We start from the raw sequence: 17,155 nt of genomic DNA, 5'->3' as shown, positions 1-17,155 counted from the left end.
ATTAAAAAGTGGTTAAAAATTATTTCCTGGATGCACCCCTTCTAAATCATAATCTCTTTGTTAAATGATGATTCTTAAGGTAAAATGGAAACATAAATGTGGACAATAGAAAATCGGCCAGGAATTTTTCCCTTGTTATTTGTTCTTGATGGCCTTTCCCCTGACATGTGCAATTAAGTTCATTATGCAATCCAGGAGTACAGGCAAAAATTTAAAAACCATATAACTGGATCCCTGCTCTCTATAGAATTTCCATAGCAGTTTTAAAGACTAACTCATCTTTAGCCATCCACTCCAAGCCTTCTAGTTGGCTTTATACCGTCATTGCAACGCTGTTTTGTGACAAGGTGGGAACTCTTACAGAGACTAAGCACTAGGGAAATCATGAGCAGTAAGTTCTGTTGAAACCTGCACCCCCATCTGAAGAGAACAATATAAGGGACATCTGAAAAGGTACATCTGGTTCTCATCTCCACATCTGCAACGCCAAAGCTTTCCCCTCTATGTCCACTTGCTCAACTCTCATCCTCTACCACTGTCTAACCTTCCAAGTTATGGCCACTTAACCCTTACGTGCAATGTTTTTTTCCTGTCTTTTCTGGAGAAGTTATGTTCTTAAGCAGAGAAAGGGGTCTCTAAGCTTTCTATATCGATAGATACATTTAGTACATACACTTAAGAGTGTTGATTTTAGTTTTATTTTATTAGTTCTTTAAGAATCCCACTCAATGTGTTTTAATCATATCTGATCCCTACCCCAACTCCTTCCATATCCATTCCTCCTTGTCCTTTCTTTTTACCATCATGCCCATCTTTTAACAAAGCCATCAAGTCATGCTAATCTATTGTGTGTATACTATACTATATATATATATCATATAGAAATTGCAAAGTAAATCCCAAATTTCCTCAGTCCTGGGGTGTGTGCTCTTAGCTATACTATATTATAGATTTTTGTCAGTTTGTTCATTATCTCTTCCATCTTCTGTGTCCTAATGTGTGAATGAGCAAGCCACTCTTATCACAGTGCTCTTGTGAGTTATAAAGGTAATAATTAAAAGTAAGAGCTAGGAACAGTGTAATATGCGGTTTAGACCTTGCAGTCTCTAAAAGTAGATAATATTTCAATGACATATTGTAGCATTTTTCTCCAAGTCAAGAAAAGTTGTCCTTCTCTGAGGACTCTTAGACCTGTACTTTTTTTTTTTTATCATGGTTGTGCTTTTTTGTTTTTTGATCTTCACAGTTAATGATTTATACAAAATGTCACTGGCAGTGCTTAGACTATAATCAATCTTTTCTCCCCTCAGGGAGCTCTGAACAATCCAACCTTCTTTTCCTATTCATAGAGGGACTCTGCCTAAAAAGACAAACTTATAGATGCTTTCTTATTTTGTAATACAAATGACACATAAGCCACCACTATGATGCCATTATTTTCCCCAACATCTCATTTTGCCCTTCTTTCTCATGCTTGGGTAGAAGAGCACTTTATTATAACATAGGTGTTGCTAAGCAGGGGAAATGAAACTGTAGCATAAAGACCTGTTGGTATATTTTAGTTGCCCTTTATATTGTCATTTAATTTTGCTAATTAAATGTAAGTTTTTACCACTGCAGTCACTGAGCAAAATCAATTTCTAGGAGCTTCCACTTTTCTTTTTACACCTCTCAGAGAGTCACAATGACACATTAATTTCTAAATGCAAATATTGCATCACTCACAATAGTATTTTAGTTATAGGTACACAAATATGATAGACTGTTGGGAAGCCTGAAAAACAAATAGGGCTCATTCTTATTTTATTGCATTATTTCAATAATGCAAGTGTTATTTTACAGTGTCTATTTAATAAAATGTGATGGTGACCTAGTGAGAAACTACTAAAAGCTAAAATAAAACCAAAGGAACTAAGTTTGCTCTGCTAATATGAAAACGGTTTATATGTGTATTTAAAACTTGCTCTTCCATGTATTATACTGAATACATTAATTATATTTTAGAGGCAGAAATTCATACATGACTTGTTCTTCTCTAACTATAATGTTAATGGCTTCTTTCTTCCTCAAGATTAATTGAGAAACAGAAGTTTTGATAATATGGGGGGAAGGCAAGCCTAAAATTCAGAGGCCTAGGTCCTTTTCCACTGTTTGAGAGAGACGCTGCCAAGATAGAAACACATCCTTTTCTCCAAGGCATGTAAGACTCAGTACTTTCCATTAATTTGGTCCTGAGTCTCAATTCATGTGGCCTATGCTGGTCCTCTTCACCACCATACTACAAATATTCGACCTCTGTTCTATTAGTGAAGATGAAGTTCTTCTAGTAATCCCATTGGTCAGAACCTTCATTATACTTTGTACATCCAGATATATACATATATCTCACTATTTTCTCCTCTTTGCCCACTCTAATTTATCTCCCTTTTTTCTTCCTCTTATTCCTTTGTCAAATGTGAAGTTTCAAATAAACAAAGAAAAATTGTCTCCCAATAGGTTTCTGATTGTCTTATCACATTCTAATGAGCACAGTATATGAGACATTGTACGTAATCAATAACATTTTGGAAATTTCTATCATGAACATTTAGACACTTTTTGTAATAGATACACTTAACATTTCTTATGCTAGGTCAGTCTGACGTTACTTGAGAAGGACCGATTCTTACATCTGAGGCATATCATCACAAAGGAGCAAAATGACAGAAAGGAGGCGGGAGCAAGGCCCCGATCCAGAATTGGGGTATTGTATGAGGAGGACACAATAGCCTGGGAGGCCTATGGCTTCAATTAAGCATAAACTTCAGCTCCTGCTTCAGAGGCTTGCAATGGATGATAAAATACCCAGCGCTGTGTTCTCTGTGGGCACTCAAGTAATATTTGTTGGCTGACTTAATTGAGCTATATTTGCAAAATGGCAAGGATGTGAGGAAACTTTCCTACCTAAAAAGAAAGCATTCACAGTGCTAGACATTTGGTAGGCAAATAAACAGTATAATTTCAGCCTAAAAGGAAAAATATTCATTCTCTCATCCAATAGACCTAGTGGCTAGGCAACTCGAATGTCAGCACCATATTTCTGGAAATTAATGTTAAATATCATAAATTGTATGTCATCAACTTTGAAGACATTTCTTTCCTTCCTTTCTTTTCCCATTCCTTGCTCTAAATTCAAATGCAGAAAATGCAACTACTAAACCTCACTCTCACCTGTGTGGGAAGGACTGCAAAAAAAAAAAAGCAATGTGTCCAACAGTGCATACGAAAAAGTAAATTTAAGAGCCATGCACTGGACGGTGTTTTTAAACAAGATGTCCACAATACATGGTGCATTTCCAGAGCAAAGCCAAGTCAGGAACTTGCTCATGACAAAAAGCTGCGCTATTATTTACCCTGAATTAACCTTCTGACTACCAGGGGGCAGATTTCTCTAAGCTCTCCCAAGGATCAACATCCAAGGTAAGCTTCAGTTTCATCTATATACATTTGTACTATATTTCAGATGAATTTTCCTTTGCTTGAAACGGTTGCCTTGAGACATTGAGCTCCTTTTATTGTCTTCAACACATCTAAATGGTAACGTAGGAGTGGGTTTCAGATGTTAGAAGTTCAGTTGAGATCTCATGAAGGTCAATGTCTTTTTATTCATTCTGAAAGTCCTGTTGACTGTTTCACTAATATTACATACCAATGCATATTTGCATTCTTAGTATTCTTACTGCCAATTTTTACCTGTGCAATGGCTAATAATTACTCGGCTAATAATCAAGCCTATCGTGTGGTGAAATAGAGGAAGAAACAGAAAACCATGCTGAAGAATATTTTGTTTGGTGAACTAAAACATAGAACTACTGTAACAAACTGGCACTAGCCAATAATCAACTTGTAGTGTGTAAGAAGGCAGAGCGACTACAGGATTGTTGCATTATATTAATGATAGTACAACTTGCCTACATTACATGTGGTGTCAGGCGCTATGTAAAGTGCTGTATCTCAAAGCTCAAAGCACAAGAAACTGACAATTATCGTGTCTGGAACATTTATGTTATTGTTGAATAAATATGCTTGGAAAATTAAGGTGGCATGCTTAGTGTAAGTTAAAATGGTCAAGTTGCCAGTTTCTCTCCTCCCCCCCTAAAGGGTCTTGGTCTCTTGCTTAGTATTTCATATTAATTACCGAGGCTCATCTGTGTACATTGCTCCTGGAGAAATCTGAGTTTTATCCTCCATCACTGAAGAATGAATTGCAACACATTTTTACCATCTCTGGAGAGGTGGGGGTATCATTCATATGCCATAGTGTGCATATGTGTGACTGGAGAACACCTTTGTAGATTTGATTCTCTCCTACCTTCATAACGGCTCTGGCGATTGAACTAAGGTCATCAGGTAAGCACCTTTACCCACTAAGCTAGCTTGCCAGCCCATATCCTATTTCCTTTTTGCAGATATACTATCTCATAGCCAAATATTAGATATCCTTCCAATTGAATTTGCTAGTTAGAAGCTATGAGACTAGTAGTTAAAGGTAAAGAGAAAATATCATTTCTAACCCCACTGGGGGAAAGGGAAAGAGCTGTACTTCTCTCTCTCTCTCTCCTAAAATGAAGAAGGAAAAGGAAACCCACAATTTCTAGTGAAGCTTGTATTGGCAGGAAGAAGGATAGAGAGGGAAGATAGCTGTCTAATTAGAAGACAGGAAGGAGAAGAGTTACAAGGTAGAGCTGAGTGAAACTCAGTCTTCATTTCTATGTGCACAGACCTCAGCAGACAGCTGGAAACCTGTCAGAGAAGGAGGCCTTGGAAACAAGCTGGAAGACATTGGAGAGACTTTTAACCTAAACAAACAACAGCAGGGGATGTGGTTGGCAGTACCAAAACAGCAAAGGACTCTGTGAGTCACTCACACAGTAACTTTGAATGGTATCATATCTCCATTTTGTTGTACAGGTTAGTTGTTTAACAGCTGGTACTATCGAAGATATAATAGATGTATATATGTAAAATTTAGATATGTGTTTTTATCTCAAGCATGTAACATTATAGACAGAAAAAATCTAGCAAAAATATAGACTAGAAAAATTACCCAATATCTTACTAAACTAACAGTTTTATTCAATATTTCTCATCTGCATATTTAGTCATAACCATAATCAAGATATAAGTGCAATAATGGCTATATCATTTTGCTCACTAATTTAGTTCTGTCATTTTACTAAATACTTCCTTACAATACAGTGAAATATCAAGCATAAGGTTATTCTTTCCATCACTTTTTTTTATTATTTACAGTGTTACTGAATTTTGCTTTATGGAAATAATAGTAGCAATAATGACAGTAATAGCCGTTTTAACAGAAATCTACCATGTGTCAAACGTTCTATAAATACTCTTTCTAAGTTGTATTCAAGTCTGCAAGGTAAGTAGAATGAGCTCTCTTATAAACAACAAAAGAAATGTGTAATGGGAGGTTAAGTGACTGATTCATCGTCAGAGCTCTAAGCTCTAAAGTAGATCTGCCTGGTTCAATAATGCTATGTCCTCACCACAATAAGCCAACTTTCCACTGCAGGGAGTATCTTTATTCTTCTAATTTGGAGTGTTCAATTATAAACTTCTAAAAGCAGAATTATTAGTGTAAAGAGGAGAATCACTTTAAAACTAATGAACACTTACTCCATGTTGTTTTCTATAAGGGTAATATTACTGTATCTTTTTGCAGAAAGAAAAATAATTTGAGATATAATAAAAAAGGGTAAAGTCATGTGTAAGTGACAGAAAGACAACTTTATGTTGTAAATGGAGCTTTAATCATCAATGTCACAAAACTGGGTTCTGTTTAGAAAACCTGAGAGTGGGTAATATTTTTTACCTCTGGATCTCAATAGGTTCACATAAAATCTATACAATGAATGACCACATCCTGAGCACTCATTAAAAGAAATTCGGGCAGACTGCTCACTTTGGAATAGGATATGAATTCCAGAAAGAGAATCACTCTTAGCCTAACGGCAAGAAAAAAAATCAAACAATCTACAAAAATCACACTTTTTTTTAATATAGAGAGAAGTTTCAAAGCAGTCAACAAGCCCTAAGTCTGAAGAAAGGCGTGGACTCACCTATGGCCACAGGGAGAACAGACATACACAGAAGCAGACATGAAGAAGTCATGTGTTTTTTAAGTGAATTACTAAAGGCCAAGCAGGAATCTGCACAAATCTCAGTGAGATACAGGATGTAGCTGCAGACATAAAGGCATCTCTGTGTGGATTTATGGCACAAACATAATGAAGGAAGGTGCAACCCTACTAGGATGGGGCAAGAAAATGAGAGAGGACACTTCTGAACCACACAGAAACACACACACTCTTTCTCTCCCTCCCCCTCATATACACAAGACTTCAGAAACTATGGAAACCAGATGGAAATGGAGTAACGTGTTTATATTGCTGAGAGAAAATGTCAATAGAGCGCCTATGGCTGTAAATATCTTCCAGAAGTAAAGAAGTCATGCATTTCATTAGTAGAAACCTCAAACTATAAGGGACATTAAGGCCTTCAGTCTTAAGCTCTTCATACCAGATACAGAATTGAATTTTTATAAAGAAATAAAAATTTTAGAAATGACTAAATTAAATGTTAATATAAAAGGCATTATTTTTATTTTGTCTAAGGAACATGACCATCCAACCCCCCAAAACAATAAGCATAGAAACAGTGAATATATAAAAAATTTATAGCACAATAGTAAGTTTTTATTATATGTAAAAATAAAATTCATAGTAATCATAATCATCGCACATCATCTGGTATACCACACAGCTGTGTGTAAGAGCATTCCTTGACTTTCATTAACATAAAAACTATATTAAAGTCTTTATTGTGGTGATAGCTATATGACTATAAATATTTGTTTAAACTCATGAGTGAATTTTATTAATTTTATACTAAACCCGGAGTTGTTTTTTTTTTTAAATAAATTCTCATACATAACATACCTTTTTTTTTTTTTACCTTTTTGACTGTTCTTCTCGTCACGACATCGCAGCTCTGATGTCCTCTGATGGATGTTCAATTCTTACCTTACTTGCACCATTTGGTGATGGAGGAGTTGCTATACTTCTTAGTCAGAGGAATTACAAATGCATATATACATACATATGTCTCAGGAACTGAAATATCTATAGAATATACATATTCTACATGTATCTGCCACAAAAAGGTATTTTGCTGCCCATGTGTATGGCATTTTATCATTGTATCAGGAGGCAAAACTGAGAATGTTAGCAAGTATGAAATAAAAATTAGCATAAGCAATATACTTGGCTCTGTGCCATTATTACTGTCTGTAGATAATCAATTCTGTTTATTTGAAGAAAAGGAAACTTTTGTCCTTTTGATTATCACTCTCTCTGTTTTTCATACTTGCTAAACTTCTCTCTATGTGTAGGGCTTGCCAACATTGCTCCTGCTACTCTGTGGAATGTACTTTGGTGAAAAAATTTAAAAAGCATCTCTCACTCCAGTGTGGGTAGATAAATTAGAGAAGAAGCCTCATGCCCTTCTAGAGGGCACCGTTGTGTCAATGGGAAAGAAGATGTTTCTTTTAGGTCTATATTAGGGCACTGCTACACAATGCATATAACTAGGACCTGCGATCAGTGGGCAGTAAGGTTAGCTAGTAGGGACACTACTATTGGTTTCAAGGGAAAGGCCTTAGAAAAAGAAGTGCTTCCTTGTGCACAACCTTATATTTTATAACATATGATAGAGAAATAGAAATTTACAATATTTTTGAGTACAAGAAGCAGGCTGGACTAAGGTGACAAGGCTATTTGCAAGTCTTCATTATTGTCCTACCCTGCTGGAAGATCTTAATCTCCACCATGACAACACTTCTTTATCCTCCAGATACCAGGTTTTAACTTTTTAGGAAGTAGGTCAGCATTGATCCTTCAATCTAAAGGAATTTTCATGTTTTATATATCTATAATGCTATGAATTTTCAAACAGTTAATGCATGACAATTAAAATTATAAAGCTGTTTACTTATATACTATATGTGGGTGTTTTAAACAAGCCTCTCTACATATGCATACTTGATATGTTTCCGTATTGTAAGGCTCAAAAAACAGGACATACACTTGTTTCATTCATTAGTTCATCCCGAGAGATTATCATAATTCCTGTGGCATACGCAGTGTTTAATATATAATTTTTAAGTAAGTGTAGTGCCCCCCCCACTGAGACTGAGTTTCTCTGTGTAACAGGCCTGGCTGTCCCGGAACTTACTCTATAGACCAGGCTGGGCTCAAACTCACAGAGATCCGCCTGCCTCTGCTTCCCAAGTGCTGGGATTAAAGGTGTGTACCATGGCAAGTGTAGCGTTTCTTGAGAAATTAGCAAATTTTACACATTTGCAGACTCATGTGCACTAATATAGAAAATTAATAAACTTTGCCTATCTATAATAAAACATTCAATTTAAAGTTGAATATAAATAACTAAAAGTCATTAATATATATTATAAAACAAATGATATTATTATTTTGGAACATTCTATTTGATTTTTCCCCTTTCAGTCGAAGAGTTTTATGTTTACTTTTAATTTTGCATCTTATGTTCATTGATACAATATAGCTTTTTCAATCCATTTTTGCATCAATAAACAGTAAATTTTTAAACCTCAATGGCATATTTTAAATTGATTCGCCTATCAGATTTATGCACTGCACTTTATATGCTGTATTTTATTTGCATTGCTAGGGTTTAACTCACAACTGCTGTTATTAGAAAATTAAGCATGAATAAATAACCTAGTTCCACTTACCAAATAGATTCTTCCATAAGTACCAAGACCAATGGTTTTATCTAGTGAGAATATTCCAGTTGGATCCTACAAAATGTAGAACAAAAATTATCAGTTTTCTTGAAAAAAAATTTGCATTGTTCCTTTAGAATTTATAAAACAAAAGGCACTCCCTAGAACATGTTCTTTGATGAACCCACGTCCCAAAAGAAAAAGGTAAAAATGTCCTTAGACTGATTATAGTCACTTTTACACGCATCCTCATGGATTATGCCCTTATGGATTATGTTCCTGTTTACCAAAAACATGGTCCAATAAATTTAATTTTTTTAATCAACAGCAAAGATTTTAGAAAATTCTGTATGAATCATGAGTAGATATCAAGTCATACGCAGAATAGTAGACATTGGCAAATGCTTGCAAATCCAGAAAGTGTATAGAACACAAATATTTAATGATTTTATAAAATAATTTTATCACTATAAAAATGCAAGATAAAAAATAATAAACAGAAAGCTACTTAGTGTAAGGAGCATCCACGAAGAAAGTCATAGATTTCTTAAGATTAGTATGATATTTACCTGGTCTAGCGAAACTGTCAGGCAAATGACAACTCTGGCTCAACCTTAGTCAACAAGTACACATGAAGCAGTCAGAACAACGGAGTTTTAGCTCCAGAGCTGCTATTTACTAACTATAAAACTCTGGGTAGCTTATTTATTCTCCTGGGTTCCTTTAGCCCACGTGGTAAATGAAGGCATTATGTCCAGTGATTTCTGAGTTCTAATATTTTATAAGAAAAAAAAATCAGGTTCTTTCTTCCTAAAATCAAGACGTTTCCACAGTATTGACAAAAACATTGTTCAGGCAGCAACCCAGAATCCTACTTCCTTAAAACACTCATTGAAGTTGATATCACAATAAAGTCATGATTATAAGCAAGTAAATCAAGGTACATCTTCCTATTTAAAGTTAAAAAATGTTTAAATGACAACTTTTAGTATTTGAGAAGTAAAGTCTATCTCTTATCTAGTATACAGCTTTTCCTATGACTCTCAGCTTTTTCTATGACTCTCTGCAAGGTTTATGGGGGAGAGGTAAATGACAAAGGCCTTAGTAAGAACCAGCTTTTAGGGACTATCACTTTAGCACATTTCCTTCACAGAGATCATTGAGAAGATTTTTTACACCATTAGCAATTCAAGAGAAAGAACAACTATTCACTTTTTTAAAAAAATCCATGAATTTATTTATTCTTTTCTTCTCTGCTGTGTGTGGACATGTTCACTCATGCCATGACACACAGATGGAGGTCAGAGGACAACCCCTGAGGAGCCTGTTTTTTGACCTAGTAAGTTCCGGGGACTGAAGTCCAGTCTTCAGACTTGGGGGCAAGCATGATTACCTGCTGAGTCATCTCGCAGGCCCAGGTTCCTTCTTAAAACAATCAGACAAGTTAGCTAACTCCTATTGGGTAAGCTATTGTTTTTATAAGCGCCATTTGTGTTAAGGTGATAAAGACGCCATCTTAGGCAACTCTCATATTGTCTATCAATATAGCTGGTATCTCTGAATTTTCAGAAAAAGTCAGAAATTTATCTTATCCTATTTCTGCCTACAACAATAAACATGTCTTATAAAAAAAAAAGAAAGCAAGGAGCTGTAAAGTGCAAACCCCAGAACCCTCATTTTAGCTTCCAGAAATCTGTTTTCTAGTCCCAGACAATGAAACCATCTTAACTGCCCTAACACTCACTTTAAATAAAATAATACATTTTTAAACTTCAAGTTTTAAAAGCATGCCAAGCTTAGTATTCCTATGTTTTCACTCAGTTTGTGTGTTGTTAATCCATGTCTCATCTGTTTTATAACTAAATGCTAACTAAATTCAGGTTAAAAGAGGGAAAATTTGATTTGTAAATTAATACTTCAGTCATTCCACTTTTATTTTGGATTATAAAATAAGAAACCCAGATTCCTAGATCTTCTCTCAAAAAGTGAAATTTTTAAAAAGGGGGAGGGGTCAACTTATTTCTGAGCCAGAAACCATTAGGCAATTTTAAAAACTATTTTTCACATATTTCTACGTAGCCAACTTATCTCTACCAAGTTAAAATCCCCAATTGAGTTGCCCTTGGAAGCTGGAAGGAGAGTCGCTTCTTCTGAAGGGAGGAGGAGCTGGAAAGACTGAGCACCACAGTGGCTCATTTTCTTAAGGGTGTGTGGAAGAAGGGAGCAGAAGAACCACTAGAAGGCAGTGTTTCTTGGTCAAGGAAGACACAGTCCTAACTTGATCAATAAAACTAAATGCGCCTATACCAAGGAGGAAAGAAAAGCGATACATGGTCAACACAAGTAGCAGAGTTTCCAATGTACTTACGTTCACTTAAAGGTTAGGGAACATGTTCCACCGGTTACACAGCAAAGGGGTGGGAATAAACACTGGAAGTATAGAGAGACGGCAGAGGATTTCTTCCACTAGTTTTAATGTCACAAAAAGTCCTTTCAAGAAAAGAACTTGTGGGTAGAGTTCCTAAAATGTTGGTTTGAATGAGCTAAGTAATAGAGCAAAACTCAGAGACAATGGCAAGGATGAGCTTCGCAATCAAACCAGAGCTTAAGAAGAACACCTTTATAGATGACTACTTCAGAATCCATAGCTTGACTATCTATTCCCTCCACAAGACTCATTTAGAAATCTTGTTTAAAAATAAAGAATCCTTAGGCTAATAGGAGATTATGAAATCAGAATTCCCTTGGACAGACAGCTCTTTTAAGATACCCAGATGATTCTCAATACATGTATCCTGTGTGTGCACTAACACGAGGAACAAACCCTGTCCTAGGGACAAGGAATGTGGCTCAGAAAATAGATTGAACTGCAAGGTCAAGCCGAGGCAGTATTCTCCATGTAATGGATGTTATGCTGGCTATTTCAAACCTGGTGCCCTCGAAGGCAAAATTGGTTTCCACACAGTAGCTGAGGAACTTGGTCAAGTGGGAAGCGTCTCAGGACTGAATGCGGAACTCAGGTTTTGCCTTCTTAGTGAAGAGTGGGAAAACTGGATGTTATAATTAAATATAAGCCTAATGTATTTCAAATATAGCATTTGGATCATGTACTATTTCAGATCGCTTCTGCCACTACTGTCCTCAAAGCCTTTCTAATCCTGACCCCAATATAGATTAGGAGTACACATGGCAGTGTCAAATACCAAGGCCAAAGCCACTAGGAATGTCATTACTATACTGGGCAGGAAATGCTTGGGTACAATCGTCGTGAAAGACCAGCTAGATTTGGCGAAGAAGAAGATTTGAGTTATGCAGGCTTACTTGTCATACATACATATATAATAAATTATAAATTAATCAAAATGTAATATAAATTCAGTTATAAACACATACAACATTGCAATTGTCTCTGCAAAGAAAACATAAAATCATGAATCTCTGTACTTTTCTTCTCCTATAGAAGTATATATTCAGTTAAAAATTGGGAAAAATTAGAGCAGGTCATTAGAAAGTGTGATTATGTGGTGACCGATATTTACTTCCAGCACATAGAAAATAAAGGCAAAAGAACTTGGAGCTCAAGAGCAGGGTCAGCTATAGAAACAGTTGGAAACTGGCCACTGCTACACGAAACCTTGTCTTAAAAACCAAGAGCAAATATGATTGAATTGATAATTGCAATGGCTTTCATATTTTATGTCTCTAAGGCCCTATGCAAACGGTTTGATAATTACATCCAAACAACATTTACGATTTTGAAATTTATATAATTTTTCTCCTCTACTTTCACTACTGCTTAATGTATAGGTATAAACATTATCTAAAAATACCACATAAATTTATATCACTTCTTGTTGTTTTGTGTCACGAAGAGAGTCTTTTTGGAAGCTCAGGCTATTCTAGAATACTATGTAGCCCACGCGAGCCTCAAAGTAATGGTCCTTCTACTTCCATGGCTCAAATTTCCATCTGTTTCTTAAATTCTGAACTGTACTCCTGTACAAGCTTATTATACTCTCTAGGGGTTCTGGTTCATGTTCATTTACTTGACCAATCACAAAGAGTATGTAATGTATAAATACCAAACCTATATTTACTTGGACTTCTACACTCTTAAAGATTTACATATATGTTTATGTGTGCCTGTGGGATATGGGAATCAGACCCAGGGCCTGTGCGAGCCAGGCATGCACTCTACAGCTCAGCCAGGCCACGCCCTGGCCTCCAAGATTCTTTGTGATCACTTTGGCCATTCCAGGTTTGAATCTCTCATCATTATCTAGCTGTTTGCAAACTGCTTCACTTAGCAGGGACATATGCCAATATTCTTCTGCCCTTCACATGTGTCCTATTGAAGATAACTATTGCAAGGGACACTCACTGCTCTGTGCCCTTTCCTTTGCTCAGTCAGATCTCTCTGCATCAAAATGCAAATGTCTATCTAACTTAACTATCAATTCATCTATTCATTTACTTACAAAGTCTTCACGATATAAGTTAAATGTAAAATAAACATTAAATGTTAAAAAACCCCTACACCTCGGTGACTGAAGAAACTGCAACTTTACTTCTCTAAACATCTGATATAAAGAAATTACTCAAGAGCATGCCACTCCTCAGCTGTATTTCTCTTCTTGGAATTTAGATCTAGGGAGAGGGGAGAATTACCCATGATTTGCTCAGACAGTACAGAAAATTACTCTAATATAAAATTCTGAAATATAAGAATTTTCCTAAATTGAACCTTCCATGATGATTTAAAATGAAGGAAAATATCATTTTTACCCTATTTTTGTGTCTTTCCATATTGCCCAACATTACAATTTTTTTTTCTTTTTCTCCTTTACCCATTACCACCCTCACCCAATCTTGAGAATACTAATCTTCTAGTGAACTATAAAATCAAGATTTAAGCTTTTTTTGCTTAGCTCATGGACTCTTGTCAGATCTTTATGTTCTAAAGCCATAACCAGGTGAATTAATCCAGGAAATTTATCCCCATTGTTTGTGGGAATAGCAACTTTACGTTTTTTTGCTATTGTTGTTCTTTGGGTTTGGAATTCCCTGTGCTATCATTTCTATCCTCAATTTGATCCTTTTTAGAAATCAGTTTATTTCAGCTTGTCCATGTGTACTTTCACAACACGTGCACGCACATGCGTGCACATGTGTGCACGTGCACAGACACGCTCTCTCTCTCTCACACACACACACATGCACGCACGCAAGCGCACACACGCAAGCGCACACACGCACGCACACGCGCACACATGGCAAATGCTGAGGAGGCAAGTCACTCACGGGCTTTAGTCTTATTTAGAATCAAATCAACCTTAGACTGCATTGAAAAATTCTCAGAAGGCAATTCACCAACTGAAGCCTCCATAATCCAGACATCTCATGTGTCCATCCTGGAAAAGAAGTGATTTTAAGTGTCTGTGGGATGAAAAAAATTGTTTAAGTTTTTTAAATTCTTTGATCTTATTTTATGACGTTGCAACAATAACAGCAATTCTAACAATTGACATGTGACAGTTTTGTATTGAAGCATGTTCTTTTACTAACTGATAACAGTTTGCTAAAATATTAGCCATGTAGATCACCTCCTCTCGCCACAGACCACACCACATACTGTGAAATTATTAGAGGAGGCCTTGGGAGTGGCCCATTTTTAGGGAGTCAGGTATCTGCCATCATTAACAACACGTATCTTTAAATACCAAACATTCACAAAATTAATTAAGTCACGATGACTTTGAATAGTCCTATAACCTCACGGTTAATATTTAGCTTTTCTCAAGGCAAGGAGGCCAATGCCCCGAACTCCACATGCTTGGCGATCATTCCAACACAGTGCCTGGTTAGTTCCCCTTTGGAGAGTCTAGCAGACGTTTGCATTCAAGATTGGGTGCAAGTGAAATGCCAATCTAAAAAGGGAACTTGAAAAATGGATTTGGGTGGGATCCAGTATCAGCCAGAAACCAGATGCCAATGAAATAAACGGTGTTGTTACAGTAGTAAGCCTGTTGTTTGCGATGGCTTTAATGGCTCACCAATCAGTTTCAACGGGACACGGAGCAAAAGGAGACCCTGTGCATGATAACCACAAACAAAGAATTACATTTCATTATCTAGCGGACATAATACATTGCTTTAAAAATTAAAAGGACATGTTCAGAATTCAGTTCTTATCCAGGCGGCGTCGAGTTCTTTTTGCTCCAGCAACACTAAGTCGAGAACATGGTGGTAAGAGTAAAGTTTTAGAAACTGCTACTACAGTGTGACTACAAGGCTTCATTTTTTTAGTGCTCATTAGTTTTTTTTAAAGGAAGTCACCCATAGGTAGAGAGATCTTTCGGGGGGGGGGGAGGGAGTAAAGGAGGTCGTCAGCCACTTGTCTGCTCTAGGAACGCTCCTATTACAGGTACCCGGGTGCTACTAGACAATGCTGGCTCTAGTTAAGAAAGGTCCCACCCTTTAGCACCCACTTCTTTCTCCCCAACCTCACCCTGTCCCTTTGCTTTTTGTGGCCTTCACCTCAGCCAGGAGCCCACGGACGCTGATTCCGCAAAGGAGCTTCTCTGGCCCATCCTGAGCCACGGCCCGTCGAAGTCCTGGCCTAGGCACTGGAGGGTGTGGGCTTTCTTTCCCGGGCTTTGCAAGCCCGGGGAAAGAAGCGCACAAGAAGGGCGATGGCCTAGAGTCCTTTACTTACCGGTAAGTGGCCCAGATCTGTCACCTCCTTGTCCCTCCAACCCCCTGGTCCTGCCATGACTTCGAGAAGAACCGGAGCAGGAGACCGAGACGGAGTCCAAGCAGGAGCGCTGGGACCGAGTCTGAGTTGAAGGAGGAAGAAGAGTTTAAGGGGGTCCCGGGGAGGGAGGAGGGGATGGGAGAAAAGGAGAGGGGAGGTGGGTTTGTGGCTTGGGAGTGGAGGGGAAAAATGGAGTGGCAAAGAACAAGCCTAAGAGAGGAGGAAGAGGGTAGCTCGAGTTTTCGAGAGGCGGGAAAGAAAGTTGGGCTAAGGGCAAGAGAAGAGAGCTCCGGCGTCCGTCCGTCCGAGAGACGAAGAAGCCAGAAGGGTGCTCCGCGGCGAGAGCGGCGAGAGCGCAGGGCGGTCCAGGCAGGGTGCGCCTTTCAGGGTGAGGAGGGGGGCGGTGCAAGGCCAAGGGGCCCGGAGGAGCTCGAAGGGGATTGGTGGAGCGTCACGTCGCCAGGTGGGCAGCCGCGCAGCGGGGAGGCGAGCCAGGGGGGCCCGGGGGCAGAGGGAGCCTCTAACGGTCTTCGGGCCGGCCCCTAGCCGCCCGCACCCCGCCCCCGGGTCCTGGGCTGCGCCTGCCGCCCCCGCCCCCGCCCCCGCCGGCCACTGTTCCACAGGAAACTTTTGCTAGGCAGCTGCCAGCCCCGGAAAACCGGTCCCGCTCAGCGCCGCTCCCAGTCTGGGCCCCACAGCCCTGCCACAGTCCAAACAACCCGCACCGTCATCTCCCCGAAGAAACATTATAACTTTCCTAGTGGTCTGAGTTCTCTAGCTCGCCCCCTCTCCTTTAATCGCTCCATCGATTAAGGAAGAAGAAGAAGAAAAAAATCAGAAAAGAGTGGGAAAGGATTCGCTCATCCGTTTAGGGAACAGAGTTGGGTACACCCTGGTGCGAAATGAGAAACTGAGTCCCCGGGGCTGCTTCAGCTTGATGATCTTCAAAGCCTTTGGCACAGAACAGGACAGAACGGACAAAGTTCCTTAGGTCCCCCTGGAGGCATCTGCGGCTCCAACTCCTCTAGCCCGGGGGCTAATTGGCGTCTGGCGCAGGCTGCTCAGGCAAAACCACACCTGTGAACAGGTGTTTGGGTTAAGAGACACAGACCCAGTGTCAGCAGCCCTGGCTGTCCTGTGGCTCCTAAGTTTGCAGGCTTGGAGCTTGCTGTGAGCCCAGAAAGTTTCTGCTTGCTTTCCAGCCTCCACTTTCCGGCCCGGTTTCATTCATTCACTCATTCATCGCAAAACTTTTAAGGGCTCCGGAGCTGTGCGCCCCTGTTTCTCCACAAAGCGCAAAGAGGTTGACACTTGGTTCCTGCATGGCAAACCTTAATAAGTTGCCTCTTGAAGAATTTACAGAAAAGGGAGCCAGTGCGTAGAACTAACCGCATTCTAAAGCTCTTGCGCACTACAAAGAACACTTCAGAAAATGCCCTGAAGCTGCTTACATTCCCCTGAGCGAGCTTACTGTGCTTTGAGCACCAGAACTCCAAGTCGCGATGCGTTTAGGACCTTGTTTCCTGTTTCTTTCTTTCTTTTTCTTTTTTTAAAAAACGAACAAATTTTGTTACCTATCC

At 38.6% G+C, this 17,155-nt stretch overlaps 1 protein-coding gene across 1 annotated transcript in view; it reads right to left on the bottom strand.

Moving 5' to 3' along the window:
- The window catches only part of Nrk (Nik related kinase), a 96,972-nt gene extending 81,379 nt beyond the window's left edge, over positions 1-15,593 (bottom strand). The window contains exons 1-2 of the mRNA XM_038315800.1: positions 15,537-15,593; positions 8,831-8,896 (exon numbers count right to left, since the gene is read on the bottom strand). Coding sequence (XP_038171728.1) covers positions 8,831-8,896; positions 15,537-15,593 — 123 coding nt within the window. The remainder of the gene's footprint in view (positions 1-8,830; positions 8,897-15,536) is intronic.
- Between the last annotated feature and the right edge of the window lie 1,562 nt (positions 15,594-17,155).

This window comes from Arvicola amphibius, chromosome X (assembly GCF_903992535.2).
Source record: "Arvicola amphibius chromosome X, mArvAmp1.2, whole genome shotgun sequence".
Lineage (NCBI taxonomy): Eukaryota > Metazoa > Chordata > Mammalia > Rodentia > Cricetidae > Arvicola > Arvicola amphibius.
The sequence above is the reverse complement of the archived record's forward strand: the minus strand, read 5'-3'. Positions and strand labels throughout refer to the sequence as shown.